Here is a 24,944-nt window from a genome sequence, read left to right on the forward strand (position 1 = left end):
TTTACATTACTGATTATTTGAGAGTCTCCCCAACCCATCCTAATGGGGAATTAAACTCTCTATATAAACTATTGTAAAAATGTTTGTGGCAATGATGAAGTTCTATGGAAAATACAGAAGGAAATTATTTTTTTATTAATTGTTTTTTTAAAAATATATGACAGTGGAATGCATAACATATTACACATATGTAACATATGTAACATATAGAGCACAATTTTTCATATCTCTGGTTATATATAAAGTATATTCACACCAATTCATGTATTAATACATGTACTTTGGATAATGATGTTCATCACATTCCACCATCATTTCTAACCCCTACCCTCCTCCCTTCCCTTCCCACCCCTCTGCCCTATCTAGAGTTTGTCTACTCTACAGGAAGAAATTCAAATGGAAGGGAACAACTCTTCTCATTGTTTTTAAATTTCTTATTGTAGTAAGTCCTCACCAAAAAGAAAAGTATATACATAATTGTGTAAAAAGAAAATTCTTGGAAACAAAAAGCACATCAAAAAACGTAATATGTGGTCCAGAAAACTGCATTTAAATACAAATTCTATGCTGTAAAGAAATACGTCAAGTGCAAATTATAAGAGTTCAAATAATCATATATTCCATCTGACTACTATATTCAAATGAAATTCAAGTGAATGTATTCAAAGTTACACTCATTTATAAATTCATTTTAAGGATATTGCTATAAAGTATAGATATTCTTAAATCATGTTTCATCATAAGACTTACCTTTTCTTTTACTTGGGGTCCTGGGAATCAAACCCAGGGTCTTGTGCTTGCTAGACAAGTGCTCAATCATTGAGCTGTGTATCCCTAGCCCCAACAACATTTTTCACTCTTATCTCTTTCCTGTGATCATATTGGTAGTTTATTATTTTAAATTATAGTCAGATCACAATTAATGAATATTAATTCTAACTAGCATTTCACTTCTTATATCTGCTATATAAAATATGTATAAGAATAAATAAAATAATTACCTTGAGAATTTAGAGACAAGTTCTTTGATAAGGACCCTTCAAACAATGATGAGTTCTCAAGATGTTGCATCAAAAGACTCAAAAATTCCTGCTTTGATCCAGGAAGCTCTCTTGCAAACTTATCATTTTCATTAACAAATGTTATTTCAATTGCGTATGAAGGATTAAACTTTTGATTCCTGAATACATCTAAGGCACTATTCCATATATTGGCTTTGTTGATAAATAATCTTTTAGGTTTTTTTTTAATTTGGAATCCTAACTCTATCAGAATAGTCGAAATATCTCTTCTAAACTTGCTGCCTTGCCTATAAAAACATGAATTTAAACAAAGAGATAAGTATTTCAAAGTGTTTTATGTAAAACAGGAGTTATATTGACAATAAAACAAAAGAAAAATTTTAAATGGAAATTCTTTACTGAATGTGACCCAAAACCATAATAATGGCTGCTACTAGAACCAAAAACAGTTATTTGATAATCTTAGGTTTTAAATTATTGATTCCTCACCCCCATCTTCAACTAAATTAAAATAATTTATAAGAATGTTGTTAGATCATTATCTCAAATTTGACCAATCCAGCAGATTCAGGTTTTAGAGCTCAACTCTTACTTCCTGGTTAATGGCTAAAAGCAACTTAACTGTACCTTGTTTCATACTTGCTATATCTTAAAAAAAAAGAAAATGTAAGTTCTGCATATGTATGAGAAAACTATGGCTTTGAGAGATTACACAATGTATTTTAAACCATAAAGTTATAATCAATAATAAAGCTAATATTACAGAATTCACAATCCATTAAATGGTACCTTTTAGTCTAGACCAGTCATTCTCAAAGTGTGGTCCTTGATCACCTGGGAACTTGTTAGAAATGCAAATTATTGAGTCCCATAGCACATCTACACAATCATAATCTCTACTATTTTAACAATCCAGGTGAATTATATAAACCAGTTTAACCATTTTTTGCCTCAGTTGCTCCACTTGTAATTGGAATTAATGTATTCTATGCCCAAAAGTCACTTTTCTATATCTAAGTATAAAATTTTCCCATACCAAGAAATTTAATGTGCCATTGTGGTCCAGGCATTGCTTTTTCACTACCCCCCCCAAAGAATCCACTACTCATTAGTCCAAGTTGAAGAAAAATCAAAATTACACCTTCTTATAGTAGTTTGATTCCTTGCTCCCACCTGGATCAGTGATAATGTTGATGCTATTCTTCTAGAATATGACTGCAAGTGAAAGCAGGAGCAAGGAGTCAAGCTTCCCTGTTGTAACATATTTAGAAACCAGATATTAAAATTATTTAAAAATAATATGAACATCTTTTTACATGAAAAATATAACAAATGAGATAGCTGTTACAGTTGCAATAACAAAAGTGGAATTTTTAAACCAGTAATTCCTCAGTTTGGCAAATCCCTAATATTGTATCCATCTGGCAAATTGAATTATCAAATATTTTCATCAAGCTTAGCTACAAATGTTACTTTTCTACTTTCTTCCTGTTGGGTAAACCAAAGCTCTAAAAACTTTTGCCAAATTAACATAAATTTAAAAATCATTACTACAATTTAACAAATATCTGATGCAATATAAATTTGCCATTTAGTGGACATAGGAATTAATACAATAATACTTATAGGTATGTCTTAAACCTTCTAAAGGAAAGAGCTGACATTTAGACTTCTAGCATTGACAATGAATATATTAAGGAAACAATGATTACAGTATCCAATAAGCCAGCTCATGTTAAATAAGATTCCACCCTTTTCACAGAGTTACATTGTATGTTTCATATTTTAACTTCCTATTTTTATAATCAAATAACATTATAAGGACATTTTCCAGAACAGTGTTTTTCAAACTATCTTGAAAATGATCTATAATAAAAAATGTTTTACAATATGATTCAATATACAATAAATAAATGATTTCATACACATTCTTTCTACATGTAATATAATTTGACATATTTTGCATTCTATTCCATCCCATCCTATCCCATTTCATTTTTTTTTAAGATGATGGCTGCGTGTATTTCTTGATCAAATATTGGGTTCTGCAGTTTGAAAAATACTCTTCTAGACTATCATATGATCAGCTAACATCCTAAGTGTATATGCACTTCCTTTAATTTCTTTTTCCAAAAAGATTTTTATATTTTTCTCAAATTCAAAATACACACCTCAGCAGGTCTTTACGCTGAGCTCCAGGTGACTGTCTGGGTAACTTAGGTGATGACTCTTCCAACAAACAATCAGTAATTGCCACATTATTAGAGTTGGATAATGCATGTTTTTTTGCTTTTTGGAAATCTACAGATTTAAATTCCAATGTTAGCTTAAAAGAAATATAGGTGAAAATTTTCTAATAACATGCATTTAAACATTTTTATTCAAAATTACAAACTGTTACCTGAATTGTAGATAATACTTCTACATTCCAAACACTCCCAATTTTGTTCCCATGATCGTAGTGAGGAACAGGCTAAATGTGTTCCACTAGAACCACAACACTGACAGCGTTTTATTTCCCATTTGCTGAGGACATAAAGAAAAGCAGATGCATATGTTTTGATATTATCTTAATCTAGTTCCAACCACCAGCAGGTCTGCCCTCTGCCATACAGATACTAACCCTTTTATGAAAGAGGGAAAAACAGATTATCTTGCTTTGATACTATATTACTTTTTTCTAAAATATATTTTAAAATTTCATTTATTATGTTTGTAATCACCTTCTCTAAATATCCCCTGAACTTAAAACCCTAAGCTAGTATGAACATATATACATACAGGCACATGCACAAAGAATAGAAACATTAGAAAGGCTGTATAACTGAGGAAAAAAAGCATTTCCTCTTATATTTGATGACTTTGCTCACAAGAAGATTACTGTATCAGTATGTCTGATAAGGAAAAAACATTCAGTACATTTCAAGGTAAATATCTCCTAAAACTTGCTCAGATACTTCAGGTCTTGTGGAGCACAACAGGGTTTAGACTTTCTACCTGGCTTATATTCATATTCTCTCTCATCTTCTCCCTACCACTCCATGTTTCCCCACTATGCCATGTGACATGTGGCAGTTCATATTCATATTTACTTGTGGGTATGGGTGTGAACTGTGGTGTGAGGCTCCTTCCTCTTTGTATGGATAATAGTGTACAGAAACAGATATAAGCTTCTTGAGTGTGTGTAAATGTGGGTGGCAAGATGGGTAGCTAAATATACTCCCACTTCTGCTGTAGGTTTGGTCATAGCATCCCTCTCTGTGGGTTGGTGTGCAGGTGTGTATGCATGTGTCTCTCCTTCTTCCTCAAATGAGGAAGGTCTGACTCACTGATGAGTAGGAAGATGACAACTAACATGAATACATATTTCATTCAACAGGTCAACTTCTTACTGTTTATATGAAGAGCTTAATACAATTTTAGAAGACAGAACTATTGCTACCTTCATTGTCAAGAAGAGGAAATTTAAGCATAGAGGGATAAATAACTTGCCCAATCAAGGTCACACTGGTTAAGCCTCAGTCAGGTTTCCAACCCAGTTTACCTGGCTTCAGACCAATATTCTTATCTATTATACCAAGCTGATTTTTCATCAATACTGCCTTCCTTTCACTGGGATAAGAGGGATTAAGTTTAAAATGCAAGAGTTCAGTCAGCAGATATCTGTGTCCAAGGAGAAAAAGCAACATGTGATAACAATCTCAAAAAGATGCTGCTAAAAAGAAAAAGGATTGTGCTTTATAGCTACATGCAGAAAATGACATGCAGAAAACATATTGTACCAAGCACAATGAAGGAAATCTGTAGCCTTGAGGTGGAATCAGGAGTAGGAAGAATTGCTTAGGGTAAACTTTCCAATGTTGGTCAGACCTCAGCTAATTCTTCACAAATAAATAGTAGCTGATCCAGCCAAATCACTTTCCATGAGAAATAAGGCTCTACTCTACACTTCACTATGTTAAGGAAGACTATGTAACAGGAATAATAATGTACTAAAATTTCCTACATAAATTTCAATAAAACTCGATTTGTTGACATTTATCCTCACATAAAGAGACTCTTGATCTCTAGTGAAATACACAAGACACAAAATGATTGCTAAAAATAAAAGCAGCTATGTATTGACATTACAAAAGAGTAATCAATAAATTTCAAATGCCAAACCCATTTTATAATGACCCAAAAGAAACAGATTAATCTATCTAAATTACCCTCTAGAGTACTACTGTTCAACAGAAGCACAATGTAACCCAAGTATATAATTTAAAATTTTCTAGTAGCCTCATTTAAAAATGTAATTCAAAATAAGTAAAATTACTTCAAATGTTTTATTTGCAAAATACTATCATTTTCTTTAACATATTAATCAATACAAACTTAAATATAATTTTAAGTTTTTCTGTTCATATGATTATAGGTTGATTTGTGCCAACCCCTAAAATTCGTACTTTCAGGTAAGTTTTAACCCCCACTACCTCAGAATATGATTATATTTGAAGAAAAGGGCTATAAAGAGGTAATCAGAGTAAAATGAAGTCTGTAGTTAGGTACTAAAACAATGACAAATGCCATCATAAAAAAATGATTAGGACACAGCCAACAGAGAGATAACCATGAGAGGACACAGCTAGAAGAAAGTCATTTGTAAGCCATGGCCTCTGAAGAAGCCCAAACCTGTAATCACCTTGATCTTGTACTTCTAACTTTCAAAATTTTGAGAAAACAAATATCTGTTGTTTAAGTCACCCTGTCAGTCTGTGGTCTTTTGTTATGGCAGTCCTAGTGAACTAAATCTTTAGAGTGTATTTTAAACTTAAAGCATCCTCTCAATTTAGAACAGTAATATTTCAAAGGCTCAATAGCCACATATGGCTAATATCTAGTGTATGGAATGTTGTTTATCTAGGAAAAGGACCTTCATGAAAATATACCAGAGAAACAGGTTAGCTGTACTAAAAAAATTCCTCCATACGCAGATGTAAACATACTTTATCTCAAGTTAAAACATCAAACTCCCTAAAAGAGCAAAACTGTTTCACTAGCTTTCTCAGCTAAAGGTTTAAAGGAACCACTAAGCACAATTCAATTTCCAGAAATACCTATCGGGTGCATTATAGTCTCGCCCTTCTTTGCAACGACATCTTCGAACATCACAGTGCTCATAGTGCTGCAGAAGGTCTTGATAAGCATTTTCCTCTAATTCCCAAGATGCATCCCTATAAATGAAGCAAGATATAAAATATACTTTGACCTAAATGTTATATAAAAGGATTGGTAATAAATCTAAAAACCTTTCTCATACTTAGTAACAAGGATAAAAACCTGTTGTTTTTAGGATATCCTTTTTTCAGTATATAAATCCATCATGTCATTTAACCTATAATTAATCTCACAGTAAATTTTCAAACACTTAAGTGAAAAATTAAGCAGAAATTTTCTAAAACTTACATTTTTCTAATATTTCACTTCCCAATTTTAGTTTCAGGTTTACTATAATTACTTCTGGATTCATCTTTAAGCATTAAGAAAATTCTTCTCATTCATTTTAAAACCATTTTGATTCTCTTAGATAATTTATAAATACTGTTTCGAAGATGATTTGTGTATAAATTGATCAATCGGACAGTTGGAATACTAAAATGAGACTAAAAATTAGTAAATGACACATTTATGTCAAAGTCTCTTATAAGAAATAGCAATCTGAGAAGTAAGCTTTATATCTTGCCATTGGAAATGGCTACCCGTCCATGATCACTTAGTCAAACATAAATGATTATATCTAATGTTATTAAATCCTAAAGTTAAAACATTTAGAATAACTTTTTTGGGGGGTCAAAAAACTAACTATTACTTACTTTTCAGGAATGTGAATTCCCATTCTTAACATCTCTTCCTGAAAGGTGTCAGTATTACTGCATATTGTACATCTGAAGAAAAACACTCCTGCATTTATTGCTTGAACCTATAGTGGAAAATGGAAAATCCATTTTTAACAATTTAAGCCTGTTACCAGTTTATGAATTACATAATAGAATATGTGCTATTTTTCATTTTATATGTTATGAAAACATTTTCTATAACTAGTGGTTCTCAAAACTTATAAACTAAGCTATCCCATGGCTAAAATTTGGAGAGTCCCCGATTCCCAGGTCTAACGAATAGATGGTTCAGCTTTATATTCATCACCAATATTTTTCTCAATTTTTGTAGCCTAATGCATTTTCAGTTCCTAAATACTGTGTTGTTGTCCACACTGTGGGAAAACCAGTGAAAATCTTTAGCTACTTCATCCAGAAAGAAAGTTTAATTACATGTTATTCATAAATCATTACTGATTCTGTTTTTTTACTTATACCTCTTGAATTTTCTTCCCCAAATGGGGAAAGTATAAAACCTGTTACCAATGCTATAGCAAACACAAATAAAGAAGTCACATGGTATATTCAGAAGGAAACAGGAAGCTATAAGCCTATTAGGAAGAGTAGTCAGTCCCTAATAAAAAACCAGTCACACACATTCATTAAAAACAAAAATGTTAACTCATACTTTATAGATGAAAATACTATATTGTGAATCAAAAATAGAGACATAAAATGACTAAACTTCAAGGAGTTTTAGCAAGTACACAATACAGGTATACAACCATAATATTGTGTACAAGTGCTGATTTCTTAAAAACTTCATGGACAGAAAAATGAAAAAGTACCTAGTCTACAATGACAAAAGTATTACAGGGATAGTGAGGCCACAGCTGTTTTGAAGAATAGAGGTTTACTAGGAAAATAGGATAATAGATAGTCCAAGGATAGGGAATGGCATATATCAAGCCTCTGTGAAAAGACAGAGAACAAGTGATTAGGAAACTACAATTAATAATATATTTAGGGATTACATTCTGGTGAAGCTGAACTAAGTAATGAAGCCAGATGGGTAAATATAAACCAGAAGCAGAACAGTTAGTGTGAAGGAAAAAAGTAAGAGGAGCTCAGGTTCAGAGAACTAATAAATGGTACACTCAACATTGAACACATGAGAGGGAAGCAACAAGTTACCAAAATCTATGAACCTAAAGGAGCTTTAAGCAATTGCAGATACATCCTGAGATCTTACTAAATATAAGATATTTTATAAGAAAGTATTTGGAAGGGAGGGAAAAAAAATTCGATGACAGAGATATCCAAACTAATCAAGAATAGTGACAATTCCTAGCTACTAGAAGGCTATACATATAAGGCCGGGGGTGGGGGTGGTGGTGGGGTGGGAAGAGTGTGAGTTCTTATCAATGCCTTTGATTCTAACCTTTAATCTTTTCTCACAAAATTCCTACGTATAGCACTTGTTAGTGGTTTCAAATAATGATATTTGTTTAACAACATACAGCTATCTAGGCTATATTTCAATTGAGATTCTGGCACCAAAACGAAAAAGCCACTGGAGGTCTTTTAGAGAAAGTGACTCTAGAATTAGTCCTTAGTATGCGCTAATCAAGTAACAATGGCTTATTGATATTTATATCACAGACAAGTGTCTGTGAGGCTGTGATTATAAATTAATTTGCATAAAATAGCTCTACTTTTTTGTTAGGAATAGTATTTCTACTTTTCAATGACAATTAAAACTCAGTATTTTCAGTTTCACAATACCCCTACAAATACCAGGTCAAGTCGTAGACCCTCTCTCTGCTTCATTATTAACACATAAGTGAGGCAAATCTTATTTGTTTTGAATAATAACAGAAAATTAACAAGACACATTTGTTGGCAATTACATTTATTCAAATATAAACTGTTAAATTAGGAAAAATTACCTTTTAAAAATTCTCACATGTGAACCTCTTCCTCAATAGCTAAGGATAATACTTTATGATGTTGTTTATTAACTGCAGTCCCTGGGATGATTTTATGCACACTTTTTGCAACAATTACCAGAATTTCTAATATTTCCCTAATAAAATAGGCTCTGATGCAACTTTTTTTTTTGGGGGGGGGGGCTCAACCACTGAGCACATTCCCAACCCTATTCTGTATTTTATTTAGAGACAGGATTCTCACTGAATTGCTTAGTGCCTCATGGTTGCTGAGGCTGGCTTTGAACTCGAAATCCTCCTGCTTCAGCCATCTGAGCCGCTGGGATTACAGGCATGTACCACTGTACCTGGCTCTTATTTTCTTTGAATGATCTTTAAGTATAAAAGTTCAAGGACCATACAAAAAAAGTAAAAAGTATGAAATAGAAAATAGTCATCCAAGATCTACTAAAGTCCTTTGACTATGTTAGGACTTTTAAGATTTCATTGAAATATAAATAAATTTATACATCCTAATTGTAAGGAAAAAAAAAAGTTAAAACCAGACCTAGCTGGGTGGGGTGGTGCATACCTATCTTAGCTACTCGGGAGGCGAACTGCCTAGCATGTGCTAGGTCCTAGTTTCAACCCCAAGTACTACCAAAAAAAAAAAAAAAAAAAAAGGATTAAACTTAAATAAATCCTTTGTTATTTGGCATTGCATTATGTCTAACAGGTAGAACTTTCACACATGTATACTACATATTTAATATTATTAATAGTTGGGATCTTATTAAAATATTCATGAGTTTTCCTAAGCAAAGAAATAGTAAATTATGTTTAATGTTGTATGTGTGTGGGTGTTTGCAGTGCTGGACAAGGAACCTTGTGCAAGTGCTGTACCACTAAGCTACATCCCTAGCTCCAATGTCCAGTGTTTTATGATACTGTTTATTTGAAAAATAGTCAATGTGTTTGATGTACAAACTGACTTTCAAAGAATCAATATTTTCAATTCACCAACAGTAATCACTTTCCTGTCAAGGAGTTATGATAAAGAGTTTATTATAGTTAAAAAAAAAATTAAGTCCTCAGTATTACTTACTAGTAGCCAATTCCTGGTTTTCTAGCTTGAACATTTAAATGGAACTTAGGAATTAAAATTTGTGTTTTATTCATTGTGAAATACAAACTCCTTAGGTAAAAACAAAATTTTATAAGCAAAAATATATTAAAAGGTGGCATCTAAAGTATTTATTAAATGCTCACTGTACCCATAAATAGGAAAAATTTCATATGTATAATATGCTAGAAATTGAATGCTTTAGTTACTTTAAGAAGTACCAAGTAGGGATGGTTAGTTATGTGGCTCAGCAGTAGAAGTGTACTTGCCCAACGTCCACAAAGCATTGAGTTCAATCCCAAACATCTGCACGTTCCAATTCTAATTTAAAATTAAAATCAGCAAACAATAAAATTTTATATCATTCAGAGAAAGCTTATAAAACATATCTTACCTGTAAACAGTCTCTGTGAAACCAAGCATTCTTACAACAAGGACTTCGTAGTATGTTATAAGTAGGAACAGGCTCAATATATTCCAAACAAATGGTGCATGGTAAGGAATCTCTGTAATTATTGGATGCCATTATTTGAACAGGTCGATGTTTCCAACAAAATGACCTAAAATGTAAATATTTAAGAATAATATCTCATGAATTTTAAGACCCAACAATTTAAGAGAAAATTTGCTTGCATCTCTCTCATAAATAATCTGCAACAGACTAGAGCCTTGCAGTATAAAATTTGTCTCTATGACCTTTCAAAACAAAAATTTTTGGTGGTGAGATCTCATACAAAATTTCAGTAAAAAATGTTGTACTGAGAATTCTATGTAATATTACATATAAATAACGTATACTTTTGTCTCAACAAATAAGTATACATACTGTTAAACCCAACACTGTATACAATTAAAGGAGGCAGGAACTTACACTTAAAATATTTTAATCATATGAATTATGTAAATAATAATAACCTATTACTAATCTATTTCCACTTGTATTTTCTAAAATGTTGTTTTCTTACATAGTAACAGCCATTACATAGGTCAAAATATGAAGACTTAAAAAGAAATACCTAATTCCAAAATTTATAAAATATAAACGCTTGAAGTTATTCAGGAAGCAAATATTTTCAGGGGCATCCCAGGGCACAATATTTATTTTTTTGGACTCAACAAAATTTATATGCCTTCAATTTACTACTTCTTCTTTTTAAAAGAATTATCTTCTATACCACCTTTATTCCATTTATTTACTTTTATGTGGTGCTGAGAATCAAACCCAGGACCTCACATGTGCTAGGCAAGCACTTTACCACTGAGCTATAGTCCCAGCCCTTCAATTTACTTCTTGAGAAATATATATGGCCCTGTGAAAGAAAGTTGGACTACTAATTCTAAACACTGACATCAAAATCTAGAAAAATGTAAGGTAGAAATTTTTACTGAATATAAATAAATCTGAAGTTCAATATTATTTCCTAGAGTTGAAAGTTGCAGGTGACTATTGATCATCAGGCCCATTCTAAACATTGCTATTTTCAAGACTTAGCAGACAAAAATAATGCCATACGAGGGTGATATAGCTTATAAATATCTTTCATACACACCCAAACATATACAGCATGTACATATAAACTCAGTATGTACATTATGTACATGTAAAATTACAAAGTAATTTTAAGGGAATTATATTGTGATATTCATTTTCAACTATTCTTTAACATTCACATTTCATGTTTAACAGTTAAGTAACTCACGCAAAGTTGCCAGTAAACTGGAAAATACATTCTCTCTGAAGTCCACATGGGAAATGATAACTTCTTTTACATCGAGGTGCAACACATCCAATTGAAGCACCATTTTTCTTACAAACACAGCATTTCTAGAAGAAAACATGAAAACAGAGCCACAATATAAAAAAAAAAATTGAGTACTATAATATGATCAAGGTATTAGTGAATATTTCCTATGGGGAAATTGAAAATTATTTTCATCATAATGGTTGTAATGATAGTATATTTAAAAAATTTTTCTGAAATAATCTAAAGATATCAAAGACTCACTGCTATAAGGAAGAAGTCCCCTTTCCTTCCCACTTACTAAAACATTTTAAACTTACAGGTATTTGCCACCAAGCCTGGCTTAAAGTCATAAATTTCTAGTTCAGAAATTGATAGAAAAGACTTTGCAAGTATTGACAATTTTTATGGTATATAGTGTAATGAGTTAAATACTATAAACATAATAGGTACACATGAAAGTTGCAATAAAATCTTAATGGAAATTATAAAAATTTAAAAATTCCGAGAATAGGAAAATAATAATAAAGTTGAATTTGTAAAATACTAGCTAAAATTACTCTGTTCTAACCAAAATGAAGAAGCATTAGATACCTCTAGTGGGATGAACAGTGTTCTCCAAAAGGATGTTTAAGCTCCTATAATTTCAATCTTCTCATTCATTCTCTATCATTACTTCTACTCAGACCATAGGGAGACCTACAGTCCCTTTCCTTACATTTAGCAAGGTAGCAATCATATAGAAGATTCACAAATAATTTAATGGACAAGGGGTTAAAATTTAGAAAGCCTATCTTGGAGAATAGAAGGGGACACTCACTGAACATAAACATACAATGTCATATCAGGGTCACAAGAGTTATGGAGATCATAAATTATTTCATAGTTGTATAAATTTTAACCTCCACTCATTTCAACCTCTGCAATTGAGCTATAAGAAATAAAAAAAAAAATAAATGGTTGTCGTGATTCAGAATTAAATGTTTGTAGATCAGCAGGGATAGAACTATGGTCATATGCTGATTTAAGAGTGAGTAAAATAATGGGTAGGTTGAATAAGAAAGAGAAATCTGTATTGTCATATGAATTATTCAGGGTCAGTTAAATTCTCATTTGCAAAAATACCAATTGTTTATTAAAACTTACTATATTCAACAAAAATATACATTGAAACAAAATTAAAGTCGTTAAGTTTTTTTTTTCCCTCTCTCCCTTTATATCCTTTTAGTGGTACTGGTGACTGAATCCAAGATGTCCAACTGAATGACATCCCTAAGTTAAGACTGACCTACTTGCAATCCTCCTCTCTCAGCTTCCAGAGTACCTTGGATAAGAAGGGTGCGCCACCATGCCCAGATTAAAAAGTCATAAAGTTCTAGTGTAATGAGTAAAATAATTTACTTACCAGTTTAGATGCTCTATTCACTTCCTTCCTGATGTCTTCTATTAGAAAACCATAAACTCCCTCTTCTTCTTTACCTCTCTGCCAAATTCCACTTGACATCAACTATGAACATATTCAATGAGAAAATAAATTCCAAAAAACTAATTTGGATTAAAATCTATAATTTATTCTAATAAAAATGGACATAAATGACTCAAATTTCAAATATATACTCAAAATAACTATTTTTCCTGGCCAAAGTAAGAAGTTATTCACATCCTTTGATTTGGAAGACACTATATTAATAGTTCATATACCCAAACTGAACTCTAAAAGTATTTCAGGAACAACAACAACAAAAAAGATGGTAGGAAGGGAATGTATGAATATAGGTGAATGGAAAGGAAAGTGTGGGGGGGGAGAACACCTAAAATTTAGTTTTAGAAAAAAGGAGTGGTAAATACAAAATACTGTAAATGAAATAATACATTGAAATCCATGGAGCCAATACAGATTATCAGTGCTATTTCAGGCTGACTTTAAACCTACTGGAATTCTGAATCATAAAAGGCATAGTTGTAGGGAAATCTATTGAATCAATCATTGATAACAAATGTTTCTCTTTTTAAAAATCTCATTTTAACTTCAAAGTTTAAATATGTTAAGGAAGCATGAATCAAAAAAAAGCATGGACTGGAAATATGAAATCCTGGCCTACAAACCAGGCTCTGTGCCTAACCTCCTGGAACCTCTAGGCAAGGAATTTAAAGTTGCTACCTTAACCATGTCTCTAAGTCTCTTTTGGTTCTAACATTCTATTTCCACTTGTAACATTACAATATTTCCCTGTTCAGAATGAAACAGAATCTTAAAAGGGTTAAACTTGGGGTCAATACTTCTTTTGAAGTATTATATTCATTTATAAGACAGACTCTAAGATAAATTTTGATATGATCAACTTAATTAAATAATTAAAAATGCTTCAGCAGAGCAAGTTTATAATTAGAAGTTTTCATCAATATAATGTTCTAAAAAATGTAAGTTTGTTTTCATTAATATAGTGTTCTGAAAAAAAAGTGATACATACTAAGATCTAGATATGAGCATATTTAGAATGCCAACTTCATGTTCTCTGAAGACACCGTATAAGGTGATTAGACCAGTGTTCAAGTATATTTAACAGACAGAGTACCTGAGACAGAAAAAACCTTAGTATTTAGAGGAGCACAAAAGAATACTTTAGATGGTTTTCCAAAGAAGCAGTTGAAGAATTTAGCCCAGATGGCGGTATGTTTAAAAATATGTCCATAAATAACTATTAATACTCCTTCCTTCAAGAGATGGAGCTTAATTCCTGTTCCTATGAGTATAGGGTATGACTTAATAATCACTTCTAACAAATACAATAAAGCAAAAGGGATAGAGACAGGTGATTGTGAAGACTAGGTAATATGACTGCATCTGGTTTGAGCCTCTCATCCCTTGCTTTGGGGAGGAACCAAATAACATACTGTGAATAGCCCTACTGAGACGCATAGGATGGTAAGGAGTTGGGGCCTCTTGTCAACAGCTAGGAGGAACTGTGGTCACAGGCACATGAGCCACTGTAGGTAGATTCTCTAGCTTAGTAAAATCTTCAGATGTAACTTGGCTGACATGATGATAAGTATCTCATGAGAGACTGTGAGTCAGAACTATCCAACTCAGCAGATATTAGATTCCTGACCCTCAGAAACTGTGATAATAAATGTTGGGGGAAAAAATGTTGGTTTAATCTGCTAAATTTCAGAATAATTTGTTAAATGATGATAGATAACTTACCTATTTATCAAATTCTAAGATATGTACAAATACAACCTTGGCATGCTAAGATATTAATGGCACCACTACCTTAAGGAAGAGATTCAGTGTGATGAGAAGTTGGCAGAGAGAAGAGGAAAAAGATCAGTTTTACTTTCTTTTGAGTGATCTAGTATACATTAACCTGTTTCCTTTTCCACTTTTGTTATACCTTTAGCCAGAACTTTTCCTTCTGGAATCTGTGAAATAAAATACTTTCCCTCTAATTCCCTGAACCCTCTTTTGAGACTTGTCACTAGTAAGTAAGGAAATAAGTGATAAAAAGAACCCTTCCCTTTACAGACCTAATCATTTTTTCCTTTTTTTCCCCTCCCAGTTAGACAAACAGGTAATGATAGATCTTTATATATACAACATAATTTCAGAGCCATAGAATTTGATATATTAAAAAGTACCATCTTAACACATAGAAACAATTTGTCCAGTTCTCAGAAATCAGTGTCAGAATCTAATTCTCATCAAATTTATAGAATTTAATTATAAATTGTACTCACCAAACAATAGTAATGTACAGTGAGATTCCACTTCTCATTTGTTTTCTTTTCACCATATTTATTAGGACAGTCATCATTTTTTCGACAGAAAACACAAGCTAATAATAAAAAAAGTAAACAGACAAAATATATTTTAACATTTCAAAATGATTCATAGAATTGGTGTTTCTCTCAGTTGATGTGTTAAATTCTTTTTATTTTAAATATTTATTTATTTTTGTTGTTGTTGTTGGACACAATACCTTTTTATTTTTATGTGGTGCTGAGGATCGAACCCAGGGCCTCGCACATGCTAGGTGAGTGCTCTACTGCTGAGCCACAAACCCAGCCCCTCCAGAACCTTGTTCCAAAATATATGTGATTTATGTGTTTTGAACTATATGGCAGCTCCCTGAGGGATGGGCTCAGATACTTATTTTTGTTTTTGCCTACCTCAGAACTTTTATAAGGTTAAAACAAAAATGCTAGCTGCAATAGCCAAGGACAGAAGATAATAGCTCTAAAGTAGCTGACAGACCAAAATGTCTAGGGAAAAAAAAAAAAAGGAGAGAGAGAGAGACTAGAAAAAAAAAAGTAAATATGGGTTAAATAAGGGATTTTTAAAAATTCCTATATATACAGGAGAATGCATGTGCATACCAATGGAGGTAATATAATTTCAAAAAAACATCAGAAACCCTAAACTTTTACCCTGGTTGATCTTTAGGTTCATACAAGCCTATATGAAAAACTGCAAGCTCTCAAATTGTAACCTAATTAATTTTATACCTTTAAGAACTAGAAAAAGAGGAGTAACTAAATCCAAAACGAAAGCAAGAAAGAATTAGAGAAAGAAAAAGGATTAAAACAGATATAAACAAAATAGGGAACAGAAAAACAATAGAATCAATAAATATAAAAGCTAGTTCTTTGAAAAGATCAACAAACTCCATAACTTTTAGCTAGACTGACAGAGAAAAGAGAAGAGTAAAAATTTACAACAAAACCAGTGATCAAATCAGTATAGAATAGAGATAGTAAATCAGTACAAAAGAATCCAGAAATAAACTCTTAACATCTATGAACAATTTATTTGTGATAAGGTTATCAAAGTTTAATGGGGAAAGAAATTTCCTCAGTAATTGGTGCTAAAACAATTGCACAGCCACATGTAAAATAATAAAGTTGAACCCCCACCTTATGCCATATCTAAAAATTGATTTCTCTATAGACCAAGGACCTAAACATAAGGGCCCAAAATACAAAACTCTTAGAAAAGATGGGGTAAATTTTCATAACCTTGGATTTGGCAATAGTTCCTTATAATTCACATGACATGAAAAGCAGAAGTAACAAAAGCCTAGATAAATTAGACTTCATCAAAATTTAAATTTCTGTGCTCTTATCAAGAGAGTGAAAAATCACTCTATAAAATGGGAGAACATATTTGGGAAACATTTGTTAAGGGAGTATCTAGAATGTGTAAGAAAAACTCTTACAACCCAATAACAAAAACACAAACAACCCAATTTAAAAATGGGCAAAGGATCTTATCCCTATTTCTCCAAAGAAGACACACAAATGATCACTAAACACATTAAACATGCTTTATATCACTAGGCAGTCAACAGACAAAACCACAATAAAATAACACCTAACACACATAAAGAAAGCTAAAATCAAAATGTCAGAAAGGTACCACATGACACAGCCATTCCATTCCTGGGTATACAAGCCAAGAACTGAACACAGATGTTCAAGTGAATACTTGTGCACAGCAGTACTTTTCACAATAGCCAAAGTAAAAACAAACCTTAACTACAGTATTTCCATACAATAGAATATTATTTTGCAATTAAAAGCAAAGAGGTTCTGATATAAGTAACATCACAGATAAGCTAATAAATGACATTAAGCAAAAGAAATCATGCATAAAAAGACATTATATGATTTCGTCTACATAATGGAATACATTATACAGAGAAAAAGCAGATTAGTGTTGCAGTCATGGAAAATGAGAAGTGACTACCTAATGAGTAGTCTCCTTTATAGGTGATCTAGATCATGGTGATGGTTTCACAGCCTTGTGAACAAACTAAAATGTACCCTTTGGCTGGGTGTGGTAGTGCACAGCTTGTAAACCCAGCGGCTTGGGAAGCTGAGGCAGGAGGATCTTGGGTTCAAAGCAAGCCTCAGCAACTTAGTGAGGCCAGAAGAAACTCAGTGAGACACTGTCTCTAAATAAAATGCAAAAAAAAAAAAAAAAAAAAGGGCTGGGGATGTGGCTCAGTGCTTGACTGCCCCTTGGTTCAATCCCCATTACAAAAATAAAATAAAATGTACCCTTCAAAATAGTTCAAATAATGTACACACACACACACACACACACACACACACACACACACAGAGAAAACTTGGAAAGTCAGAGAGATCTAAATTAAGACTTGGCTTCACACTCCCTGCTCCACCCCCACCCCACCACCATTATATATACTTATGGTATACAACATGATGTTTCAAAATATATATATTGTGGAATGGCTAATCATCATATACATTAGAGTTAACATACTTACTTACCATGTATTTGTAGTGAGAATCCTTGAACTCTACTTTCTTATTAACATTTGTGAGGTACTAGGTTCAATACCCAGCACCAGAGTGGGGGGAGGAAGATCAAATTAACCTAACTGAAATTTTGAATCACTTGACCAACATCTTTCCAATTGGTACCTTACCCACTAACCACTGCCCCTGGTAACTAACTTTCTACTCTGCTGTGTTGAGATCTATTTTTTCATATTCCACATCCAAGTGAGATCATGCAAAATATTGTCTTTCTGTGCCTGGCACATTTCACTACAGTACTTTATGACTCCATTTACTCATCTTAAAAATGAGGAAAACAGTCAGGTGTGATGGCGCATGCCTATAACTCCTGCATCTTGGGAGGCTGAAGCAACTTAGGCCCTAAGCAACTCAAGGAGATCCTGTCTCTAAATAAAAAATATAAACTAGGGCTGGGGATGTGGCTCAGTGGTTAAGTGCCTCTACATCCCATCAAAAAAGGACAACAATAGTATTTATCTCAAACTGTGTGAGGATAAAAAGGAACAATACACATAAATATAATTAAAAGGGCGTGGCACAAAGAAATGAATAAATGTCAGTACTATAATTACCAGTCTTTCTGTCTCATGTTTATCTTATATACCTTATGCAATTATTAAAATTCTATTAATATTACAATGAAACAAGTGGTAGTCTACTACCACTAGCTAAAGAGAAGAGGCTGAACATCTTAAGGTAGCAGATCCATACAAGATGGAGTTTGAATTAAAAACAAGGCATAACCTTCCATCTTCCCTAAATTCACACTAGACTATAACCTGACAAAGTAATAAACTTTTATTGTGTTAAACCATTAAGACTTCAGAGTTTACCTACTACAGCAGTTAGTGTTATTTACCTTGATAAATAAGTGTAATCAAGAATGGATGCATTGAAAAGTACTTTATTAACAGGCTATTCATAAAATAGATCCAGCAATTGAAAGAAACAGTACCAGCTAATATTTCATAATGTGAAATATCCTTACTATATGGCCCTCTGTAATTCTAGTTTAATATATCATAACTTAGAGCCCCTCAACATCTTTGCTCCCTTCCTCTCCATACAAAGAACCTGTTCACATTAACACCAGGCAAACTACCATTTGTTCATATCAGACACTTTACACACTAGTTAACTCTTCTATCCCTAATAGCTATACTTTTAGTTATAGTGTACAGGCTGCTATTAAGAGGAAGAGAAATACACAGAATTAGCAGAGACCATGTAGAAAGAACAGTCCTCATAAAGTAGCAGAGACCATAGAAGGGACCACAGTCCTTCTCACAAACTCTGTATTAAGGTGCATTTGCTATTGTGGATTTCCTTTGTTCCCATTTCTCTTGTCTTCTTTCTCCCAGTATGAAGGGCCTTGGATGCAATAGGTTTCAGACATGCTTTGTTGTTGTTGTTGTTGTTTTGATACCAGGGACTGAATTCAGGGGCACTTAACCACTGCCACATCCCCAGGCCTTTTTTGTATTTTATTTAGAGACAGGGTCTCACTGAGTTTCTTTAGGGCCTCACTAAGTTGCTGAGGCTCACTTTGAACTAGCAATCCTCCTGCCTCAGTCTCCCTAGCTGCTGGGATTACAGGTGTGCACCACTGCACCCAGCTCAGGAAAGTATTTTTATTAGAAAATCACTTTTGCATGTATTTGTACTTGCTGGTTTTTCAATGTTTAAAATTCAGTAAAATTGTTCTGACTTTATCATATTTATAATTAAGATTATCCTCTAAGATAGCAAATGATACTGGTTTCCATTATAATAACAGAATAAAGCTTCCTCCTTAAACGCATTCGTATAAGTAAAAAGTTAATCTTGGGAAAAATCAAGTTAGAAAAAGTACGGACGAATTTGCATTTGGCAAATGAATGAAGGTATTACACAAATTATTAAAATTTCACAACTATTAGCATAATTGATAGAAGACTGGAGGCAGAAGGAAAGAAGAGAGTTCAGGGAAGTTTAGGAACCAATTTCCCTATTCCAAATGAGGTGGTCCACAGAAAATCTCTAAAATTGATGGTTGAGAAACTTAAGTGTAATATTTTTAGAGGGAATTTTAAAAAATCTAAAAAACTGGACGAGGGAGAAATAGTGGCAGAAGAATATAGAGTAACAATTTAGATGCTTCATCTCTCATGGTTGTAAGCCAACAGATACTATATATAACAAATATAAAACATATACAGACTACAAATAAAATTTGGTGAAAAAAATTGTTCTCTAATAGATTTGTTTGTGAAAATGAATACTCTTAATAATATATTTTAGTACATGGCCATAGAAAGTATGCATGCATCAAAAAAATCATTCCTATTAATTGGGCAGTATTCTAAAAAGATTTACTGTAAAGGAAATGTTTTAAATATAGTTACTTACCAAGCGTTTGTGAGTCACCAGGTTTATTTTCATTCATTTTACTAGGAAAAATAAGAACATACACCCAACTTAATTTTTGAAGTCTCAAATTAATCATTTAAATTAAATTTAGTTATGATTATGAATGAGTCACAATCATTTCTTACTCTAGTATAGTACTTAATTTCTTCACCTTAGCCCAAATAAGAACACTAGTTATCAGCAAGGATGACAGAGTCTGAAGACTGTTTTTAATTGAAGGGAATATTTAGTTATCAAAACACTTATGATGACTATTGATATCTGGTGGAAAGAGGTCAGAACTACAGGACATTTTCCAGTACACCAAGAAGTCCTCTACAACAAATAGTCTAGATTTTCAAATAACCTAGAGGCTCTGCTATACATAAATAGCAAGTCTTTCTCCACTCCCTCCCCCCATTAGGACTAAATCAACATTTGTAGACTGTAATGTCCATATAAATTTGTTTCTGTTCAAAATTTTACCAAGAATTGTTCACTGTTTTGAAAAAGAAAATCACATCATCAGTTTGTATTTGATTAGTATATAAAACAATCCTTTTATTAAGTTTATATTTGTGGCTGTTGCATTCAAGGTATTCAATATAGAGTTGTGAGCATCTGACTGCCTCATTACATTCTATAGTAGTGTTCAACTGCTCAAATACTTAAAGAAATTGAACTATCTTTTATTAAGCAAATAAAACTAGTTACAATTACTGAAATACAACTTTTTCCCTAAAAGATCAAAGGCCTGAAGAAGACATTTTAATAACATTAGTTTGACTTTACCAGAGGCATATGAACAGCTTACTGAAATTTTATTATGAGATTCAAGTTTAATAAGGTATGCAAAAGTTCTTGAAATTTAAATGAAAAAGAATAAACTGTAATGCTACTAGGTAAATAAATCTCATTTTATAGTTGCAGAATCAATGCACAGAAAGATAAACATCTGTCAAAGTTTATAGAAAGTAGAAATAGACCAACCCATAACTGAGTAGCTAGAGGATAATGTCCTACTACTATGCATGAAAATAAACTGATATCATTCTCTTACAATTTAGACTTCAGATTTCATACTGACTATAAGAACTGTTCTGAATTTAAATATGAATTTCTTATACAATGCTTTTGTGCTTTCATAAACAGTTATAGTCCAACTCTTCAAATCATACTGATCCCAAGACTAATATTTTGTTTTTTCCTTTTAAAAATTAAACTTCTATGTTACCAAGATTGCTATTTCTTAAGAAAATCCACAATTATTAAAGAAGGGTTAAAGAAGTAACCCTTTGTCTCCTGGATGGATATATATATAAATATATATATATATACACATTTATATTTTGATATGCACTAATGATTTTCTATAGATGATGGTACTTCTGGTGTTTGTACATGCTCATACAATGACTACAGACTGCCCTAACTGGTCAAGTTATTGAGGATCACAATCTACTACTTAGCAATGAAAAGATGCATCAGATGAATTTCACAGCCATTATGCTGAGCAAATGAAACTACACACTATTTAAATACATTTGATTTCATTCATATAAAGTTCTAAGACAGGCAAAGCAATGCCATTATGAAAAATATCAGAACAATGCTTGTAGGTAGGAAAATGACTGGAATGGAAAATAAGGAAATTTTCTGAAATATTTTTTGTTAGGAAACCCTAAGCAACTTGGATGCAGAGAAGAAATCTTGCTTTCCAACAGATGTACAGAATTTTAGATCAGGGCTTTTGGAACACATCATTTTATATATTTCGAGGAGACAAGACTCTGGGTCCACTCTGTAGTCCACAGCTGATGCTGACTCCTTTAAACACAGCCCTGGCTTGCTCTGAGCCTATCAAAACACTGCTTCATTTATATATTTTTTAAAAAAATTTTTTTAGTTGTAGATGGGTGTAATACCTTTATTTATTTATTTATTTTTATATGGCGCTGCATTTACATATTCTTTTTATTTTTCATTTTTTTAGTTGCAAATAGGAGCAACATCTTTAATTAATTATTTGTTTGTTTATTTAATGTAGTGCTGAGGATTGAACCAGTGCCTCATACATACTAGGCTCTACCATTTAGCCACAATCCCAGCCCTCTGCTTCATTTATATTTCATCTAAATGTTAATGCTCCAAAACCCTGTAAGAATGCTTTTTCTCCCCCTTTTTTGTGAAAAGCCCTATGGCTCCTCTGGTCTGTAATTTCACTCCAAGAGTCAGTAAACCTAATTTTATCAACTATAGGTTTACCCATATGGTTTTAAGTTGATTTGGCTCAGGCAAGATAATAAAGCAAATGGCAGAAAATAATTGTTGAATCCAGAGAAAGAGTATATAGGAGTTCCTTATACTATTCTTAAGATTTTCTCTAAGTTTGAAATTATAACAAAATTAAGTTACTCAAAAGTTGGATTTTCTAAAGACATTCTATAATTCGTACTTTTGACCAGTTCACGTGAGCCTTCTTCCCAATTCCCAGCATCTGAAATAAACAGATGACTGCAGCCTCACAACCCAAAAGTAATTTTGTGGGGTACCTGAAGTCAAATTTTCTCTCTTCCTAGAACATTTTAATGAAGTTCTGGGAAGTCACTGTCAAAAGGTATTCCATATGTCTTCCATTGCTTACCTCTACTTGGTCAGTGATATAGACTGATACTGCCTTCAGTAGGTAAAGCCTGATATCCCTTGCCTTGACTGTGAATGCACTTAGTGCTTGGTAACTTCTTCCACCAAAGTCTATGGCACAAATGACAATGTGTGATATGTCATAAATGGCATTGTGACTTCCTCCTTGCTCTATGAATCATAACCTGTGAAGGAAGCTAGCTGCAGTTGTCACAGAGCTTTCAAAATGTTCAATTTAGGAAGAAGGCCCATTTAGGAAGGCCCATTTAGGAAGAAACAGAGACCGCCTGACCCTCAACATAAGATGAGTGAGGGACATCTTAGAAGCAAACCTTTCGCCACAATCAAGTGTTCAAATGATTGCAGCCTAACACCTGGAGATTCATTTCATGGGGTATCTGATGTCAAATTCACTCTCTTCCACCTGGTGTAATCATTTGAATAAACAAACATCAGATCTTGCCCATTCAACATTTCCTAAAGTTCTAATCCAACTGATAATAGTAAAGCTGAAATAAAGGTTATATGAGCATAAAAAAAAAACCCACAAAAAAACCATAATGTGGTAGAGTCACATGTTTGATGAAAGAATTATTTGACTTTTAATTTAGCATTTTAAAAATAAATATTCCTAAAGGAATGATCTGATTTAAATCATTAATTAGAAAGGTTCAACTTAATTACTTTATGTAAAGTACATAAAATATACCTAAAGCAAAAAATGTTTTTTAAAAATTTTTATTTGTTCTTTTTAGTTATACATGACAGTAGAATGTGTTTTGACATATTATACATACATGGAGTATAACCTCCCATTCTTGTGGTTGTAAATGGTGTGGAGTTACACTGATATATAAACATAGGAAAGTTATGTCTGACTCATTCTTTTGTCTTTCCTATTCCCACCCCCATTCCCTTCCCTACCCTACACCTTGTTATGCATTAGCATCCACATATCAGAGAGAACATTTGGCCTTGGTTTTCTGGGACTGGCTTATTTCACTTAGCATGATATTCTCCGTTCCATTCATTTACCAGCAAATGCCATAATTTCATTCTTCTTTATAGCTGAGTAATATTCCATTGTGTATATATACCACATTTTCTTTATCCAGTCATCTGTTAAATGCCACCTAGGTTGGTTCCATAGTTTAAATATCATGAATTGAGCTGCTATAAACATTGATGTGGCTGCGTCACTGTAGCATGGTGATTTTAGGTCCTTTGGGTATAAACTGAGGAGTGGGATAACTGGGTCAAATGGTGGTGCTATTCCAAGTTTTCTGAGGAATCCCCATACTGCTTTCCATTGTGGCTGCACCAATTTGCAATCTCACCAGCAATGTATGAGCATACCCTTTTCCCCACACTCTTGCCAACATTTGTTACTTGTATTCTTGATAATTGCCATTCTTACTGGAGTGAGATGAAATATCAGTGTAGTTTTAATTTACATTTCTCTAATAGCTAGAGATGTTAAACATTTTTTCATATATTTGTTAACTGTATTTCTTTTCTGTGAAGTGTCTGTTCAGTTTCTTTTCCCATTATTGACTGGGTTATTTATTTTTGGGGGGTTAAGTTTGCAAAAAATATTTATGAAAAGGTCAAAGTCAGAGGTCTTGTACTATGATCCATGACTTCCAATAGAGTTATATCAATCAAGACAAGACTATACAGGCAGATTATAATAGAACATAATTAAAAAGGCCAGAAATAGATCCAGACAATTACTTTCCAACAAAGATATCACAATAATTCAATTGTGGAAATCAGAGTTTATTCAATAAATAGTACTGGAATAATTGAATATTTGGAGGAAAAATAAACACTGATTCTACATACTGAATGTAATTAAAAAATGAAACACACACACACAAAAAAAATTCTAAAAAAAGAAAAAGAGAAATACC

At 32.6% G+C, this 24,944-nt stretch overlaps 1 protein-coding gene across 3 annotated transcripts in view; it reads right to left on the reverse strand.

Annotated features, from left to right (window-relative positions):
• The window catches only part of G2e3 (G2/M-phase specific E3 ubiquitin protein ligase), a 57,562-nt gene that overhangs the window by 18,065 nt on the left and 14,553 nt on the right, over nt 1-24,944 (reverse strand). For 2 of the 3 annotated variants that reach the window (XM_005343092.5, XM_040275663.2), the window contains 10 exons: nt 20,389-20,429; nt 15,412-15,509; nt 13,079-13,180; nt 11,632-11,756; nt 10,326-10,491; nt 6,878-6,984; nt 6,122-6,238; nt 3,424-3,548; nt 3,194-3,323; nt 1,002-1,309 (listed from right to left, as the gene is read on the reverse strand). In XM_005343092.5, coding sequence (XP_005343149.2) covers nt 1,002-1,309; nt 3,194-3,323; nt 3,424-3,548; nt 6,122-6,238; nt 6,878-6,984; nt 10,326-10,491; nt 11,632-11,756; nt 13,079-13,180; nt 15,412-15,509; nt 20,389-20,429 — 1,319 coding nt within the window. The remainder of the gene's footprint in view (nt 1-1,001; nt 1,310-3,193; nt 3,324-3,423; nt 3,549-6,121; nt 6,239-6,877; nt 6,985-10,325; nt 10,492-11,631; nt 11,757-13,078; nt 13,181-15,411; nt 15,510-20,388; nt 20,430-24,944) is intronic. The other variant, XM_078050266.1, reaches the window with a different exon arrangement.

Source organism: Ictidomys tridecemlineatus, chromosome 5 (assembly GCF_052094955.1).
Source record: "Ictidomys tridecemlineatus isolate mIctTri1 chromosome 5, mIctTri1.hap1, whole genome shotgun sequence".
In the NCBI taxonomy this organism is placed as follows: domain Eukaryota; kingdom Metazoa; phylum Chordata; class Mammalia; order Rodentia; family Sciuridae; genus Ictidomys; species Ictidomys tridecemlineatus.